Source organism: Malus domestica, chromosome 16 (genome assembly GCF_042453785.1).
Source record: "Malus domestica chromosome 16, GDT2T_hap1".
Taxonomy (NCBI): Eukaryota; Viridiplantae; Streptophyta; class Magnoliopsida; order Rosales; family Rosaceae; genus Malus; species Malus domestica.
Genome location: NC_091676.1, coordinates 39433814 through 39438424, shown reverse-complemented (window position 1 = coordinate 39438424; position 4611 = coordinate 39433814). Strand labels below are relative to the sequence as shown.

Genomic DNA, 4611 nt, shown 5'->3' with positions numbered 1-4611 from the left:
ATGAGTGACCTTGGAGTAGTAGGATTGCTAGATGTACCCTCCAAGGTGTTGGCCTCTTTAGAGAGAAAATGGAGAGACAATTCTCACCCATTTCCCCCAAAATAAACCCTTCACTCACAAGTATATTTTTCTTTCCTAATGTAGAAAGTTTGGAGTGTAGAATGAGATTTTTGAAGTGCTAAATATATATGTGACAATGTACAATACTCGTTAGTCACATTGCATGCATAACATTCGTATTTGTGGTTTTTGCGACTCACCTTGTCACTACTTGTTGTGACAAGTACGGCATGATTCTATGTTCAAGCTGCTATTTTCGTGGGAACTATCAGATTGGTGGCACTTGTTCAGATTTCAGGATGGTTAAGATCAGTGAAGATACTATGCATCTGCTAGAAGCCCTCATGCATTATGGCGACGATTGGAGGAAGGTTGCACAATATGTCGGTAAAAGTGAGAAGGAATGTGTCACTCATTTCATTAAAATTCCTTTTGGTGAGGAATTTGTTGCTGATTTGGAGAGTAACGGTGCACCATCCCCCAGTAAAAGAATGTGTCTCACACCTCTTGCAGACGCGGGGAACCCAATTATGGCTCAGGTAATTCTAGAAACAAGTCCCCTTGCCTTTTTCTTATCCAAAGTAGTTAATTTCTAAAATGAGATTCTGGGTGAAGCATTTTTTCTAAAATGAGGCCTTAGAAGATGCAAATTCACAGCTTGAGAAGGAAGGAATGGATGTCGAGAGAGCGATTTCTGGGATTACAGAGATTCAAGAGAAGATTGTTCGCTTTGAGGGGTTAGAATTGCAGATGGAGAAAGAATGGCAAAAACTCGAGCAAATGAAAAGCATGCTGTTTTTGGATAAGCTGACACTTGTTATTCGTAAAAAGTTGAGCAAAAACTGGAGAGGAACGGAAAAGAATGTAATATGTGATTGATTCTCTATGATTCATGTATATTATATATATCATCTAGTTTTGTGTCAAAAAACTCTTCCCGAACGCCCATCCACCAAATTAATCTCTCTGATTTTGATTTACTTGAATATAATGATTTTCGAACACTTCCTTAATTCAAATAGCCATGGGAGAAGCTGAGCTAGCTAACCTAACTAAAGTTCTCGATCACAAGTTCCTTTTTAACTTCGATTTGCTAGGTATCTACCAGTTAGAACCTGCACGGAAAGGATTGTTGCTCTTTCAAATGCACATATGTTATATATGAAATCTCTCTGATTTATAATAGAATGAAAGTGCTGCTGCAGTATTAACAATCTTCTCTTCGGCAGCTAGATGTTTGATTGAAATGTATCTCGTTATATTACCACGAAATACTGACCGTACTGACAATCAAAATCAGTGTAAAACTGGAGTTTCAAACTCTGGCTGGAGCCCTCAAATGAACCTGAAGGATTTGACAGCCTGCAAAACCAAATACAGCTTTGCGCTTTCAGTAAACGAAACAGGTTTCAGTTTCATACATCATACTATTTAGATCGACAACAAAAATTAACATAACGTTTCATTTTAAGCTGACCTCCTTAACATTGGCGCTGTATTTATCTGATTCTTCCTCGACATACTGCAGAAAGATATAGATATTGCAGTATCAGCATCGCATGTTGGCATGAGAAAGAAAGAATCTGGATTCCAGAGCACAACACAAACACGGTACAACTTAGAAACTCATGTCGAATAGATACCTGTCCGGTGACTGTATACAGTCTGTTGTACCAACCGTTGGTTGCCATTCCAAGTGCTGAAAACAGGTGCTTGCAACTTTCACCGGGTTTTTGTAGTGAATACTCGATGAAGTAAAGGCCTGACGATCATCGTCATCGTCATCAAATTCAAATCATTACAATTCATGACCAATACTGAGTTGGTATGTATGACTATGAGTGGAGGATTACCTTTCGATGCTTTGCAATCTATAAGTTTTGCTGCCACTCCTGCTGGCCTTTGCCAGCTCCTATCCAATCCACTAACCTTGGAAGAGAATATGCAAGTAAAATTAATGCAAAACTTATGAGTAAATGAACAAATGCTTCCACAGGCCATGTCAAACATGTATGCATAAAATCAATTAAAACTAGGAGAAGGGTACTACCAGAGTCTCAGCAAACGCTTCAACTTTACCAAAGGATTCCATCTTTGTAAAATCCGGACCAAGCCCCGTGATCACAACGCTAACTGAAGCAGCAGCCCCAGAAAGACTGGCATTATGTACAAATGCAACAGAACCGAATAATGTCGAATAATTGAAAGCAATTGAGATAGAGAGTACCCACTTGAGCTATTACCCTCTTGTTCTGGGTAGAAAGCAGTGACTGATTTAAACCCAGTTGGCTCTCCGGCGCCTACTTGCCAGTCTCCAAAAAGTAAAAACACAAATACCAAGCCCTTAGGTATATAATCCCCAAATGTAAACTTTACTTGGGAATTTAACTAGTAATGTGCTTATTCACCTTGGGGAATCAATATCTTGAACTTATTGACATCGTCAGTGTAAACTCGAAAACCCTCCGGCACATCTGAATTAAAAAACCAAAACAAAAACATACAAAACATTTTAGAATCCAACACTTGAAAAGCATAAAAAATCAACATGATCCTTAAGAGCATGTAAGCTTGAGAGAACAGAATCTATGGTCACCACCAGGCGACCAAGAAAAACGAGACTCTTACTACCATTCTCTGCCAATGCATTTGAAATGAGATGGGGAAAAGAAAATGCAACAAACGCCGTCCCAAGCACAACTTGTCTCCTCGTAGCTTGGAATTCAATGCCAAAACTATATAAAACAAAACAAAAAAACGAAACAAACGAATCGAGTTCGAGTGAAATGGTAAACTAGATTAGATTACTTTACTTGTCTCCTCTTACCATGGAATTCAACGCTTACCATGTTTCTGTTTTGGTGTCCGTTTTTTCTTGTTTGTTTTTGCAACATTGCAGGAGCGCATGACTTTTTCTACTGCGTACGGCGATGCCTGAAGAAACAAGAGAAGCTGATTAAGTAGTGTGCTGTGCTGCCAACAGTAAATATATGGTGGACGGAGATGTGGAGCTAAGCTGAGCGGAAGAACCTCTGTTGTTCGAGAAGGCGTTGGAGTGGCATGTGCGAGGTCGCACCGGAGGCAGAGAATACCAGGACGCAACGCACGCCATGCCTTTTAGATTGCCTTCTGCGTTCTGCCTTCTCGTTTATTTCAGCTCTCTAATCTTTGGGTTGGGGTGGGAATCTATCCGGCCCAACCATTCAAACCGCCTGTCGGACCCGAGCGATCGGTTTGAATTGACTTCATCCAAAGAGAAGGTCAAACAGTTCACATACGAACCGGACCGGCTGTTCAGTGTAGTTTGCTCTTTTTGTAAACCAGCCCGTATCGAATCGGGGACATCTACTTGTATATTTTACAAATGTAATACTCTTAAATTAATGGACAACTTTATGCGTATTGTAGACATATAAATTTTGTTGCATATAAAATAATGCATCACAAAGCTCCACGTGACATATGACTTATCACAAATAGACAAGTCATCAATGACATGTAGCACAAATCAAGCAAGGGAAGTATAAAACATTCCCTAAATTCGGCTAAGAGAAGAAACATCCTTTAAAATTTGGCAATAAGGGAGAATCCCCTTAAATTCGGCTAGGGAATCCACATTGATCCTAAAACTAGAAAGAAAGCTAAAGCATCTTCATAAAACAAGTAAGAATTGAAAATTTCTCACAAAATAGGTAACAAGATCCTTAAATTCGGCTAAGGGAGTAAAGTGGCTGAAATTAAGACACAAAACATGCCTAAAATCATCCCAAAGCCAAGCCTTGAGAAGCCTATAAATGCAAGGTCCTCCCACAAGCATAAGGGTCAAAAAATCTCTACACAGAAGAACCTCTGCCAAACCTTGGAAGACTAATATGCAGCCAAGGCTCTCTTCGAAGAACATTCAACCAAAGCTGAAGCTTCCTCTCGACCAAAGCTGAAGCACTTCCTTGAAGAATCAACAAGCACTCGTGCCTATTCCTTCAAGACTTTGTTTCAAGATCAAGTCGCCAAGACCTTGAAGCAACGAAATCTTGCATCAAACACTACCTTTGCCACACCCTTGAGGTGAAGATCATCCACGCGTTGTTTTCAAGCTCAAAACTTGAAACAATCATTCAACCATTCGTCCAAGATCAAGTCATTGCGACCCTTGGATCAACAATCACGCATCTACATCAAATTTGAAGACTGAATTAGAGGAAAAGTTGTAAACAAAGATTATGACCTACAAATTTAAATCAATACAAATCTACTTTGTACACGTGTTCTCATCTCATTCGATACATAATTTTTCATGTTTACAAATTTGGCATGCTCGATGGGACCTCTCTACCTCTCATCTCTGTCTTAAAAAACTGCATAAATGGCATCAAGAAAGGATCAAGTTGTTCATACTACCAACACGAAAAACAACGGCATCCTTGCCGTAAGTGGTGGCATTTTGGGCGTCACAACTTGAAGCAAGGCAAGAACTTTCTCTGCCATGTCTTCCACCCCTCCATCAACTTTGCTGAAGCAGCAAGAGCACCCAAGGTATGAACCTGTGATCAC

The 4611-nt window shown here is 39.9% G+C and overlaps 2 protein-coding genes across 5 annotated transcripts; one reads left to right on the top strand and one right to left on the bottom strand.

The window, feature by feature from the left end:
• The first annotated feature begins 290 nt into the window (after positions 1 to 290).
• On the top strand, positions 291 to 939 carry LOC139193158 (SWI/SNF complex subunit SWI3B-like). Its single transcript, XM_070816137.1, has 2 exons — positions 291 to 599; positions 718 to 939. Exons 1-2 carry the CDS (start codon positions 291 to 293, stop codon positions 937 to 939), a joined length of 531 nt encoding a protein of 176 aa, XP_070672238.1.
• A 250-nt stretch (positions 940 to 1189) lies between these two features.
• On the bottom strand, positions 1190 to 3291 carry LOC114822163 (psbP domain-containing protein 3, chloroplastic). Of its 4 annotated transcripts, none has more exons than XM_029096350.2 (10): positions 3091 to 3291; positions 2907 to 2994; positions 2689 to 2795; positions 2469 to 2534; positions 2292 to 2372; positions 2111 to 2193; positions 1914 to 1989; positions 1704 to 1822; positions 1538 to 1582; positions 1190 to 1422 (listed from the first exon to the last, which is right to left on the bottom strand). In XM_029096350.2, exons 1-10 carry the CDS (start codon positions 3170 to 3172, stop codon positions 1396 to 1398), a joined length of 774 nt encoding a protein of 257 aa, XP_028952183.1. In that variant the 5' UTR covers positions 3173 to 3291; the 3' UTR covers positions 1190 to 1395. The 4 variants fall into 4 exon arrangements, with proteins under 4 accessions (XP_028952183.1, XP_028952184.1, XP_028952181.1 ...); XM_029096351.2 differs by having other exon boundaries at positions 2692 to 2795; XM_029096348.2 differs by having other exon boundaries at positions 2907 to 3012; positions 3091 to 3239.
• Between the last annotated feature and the right edge of the window lie 1320 nt (positions 3292 to 4611).

Excerpts from the sequence above, each read along its gene's own strand:
- LOC139193158 (XM_070816137.1), top strand. The coding sequence starts at position 291 with ATGATTCTATGTTCAAGCTGCTATTTTCGTGGGAACTATCAGATTGGT. Across the intron at positions 600-717 it reads GGAACCCAATTATGGCTCAG|CTTGAGAAGGAAGGAATGGA; the intron begins GTAATTCTAGAA and ends GCAAATTCACAG.
- LOC114822163 (XM_029096348.2), bottom strand. The coding sequence starts at position 3,172 with ATGGCGTGCGTTGCGTCCTGGTATTCTCTGCCTCCGGTGCGACCTCGC. Across the intron at positions 2,796-2,906 it reads GACACCAAAACAGAAACATG|TTTTGGCATTGAATTCCAAG; the intron begins GTAAGCGTTGAA and ends TGTTTTATATAG. Across the intron at positions 2,373-2,468 it reads CAAGATATTGATTCCCCAAG|ACTGGCAAGTAGGCGCCGGA; the intron begins GTGAATAAGCAC and ends TACTTTTTGGAG.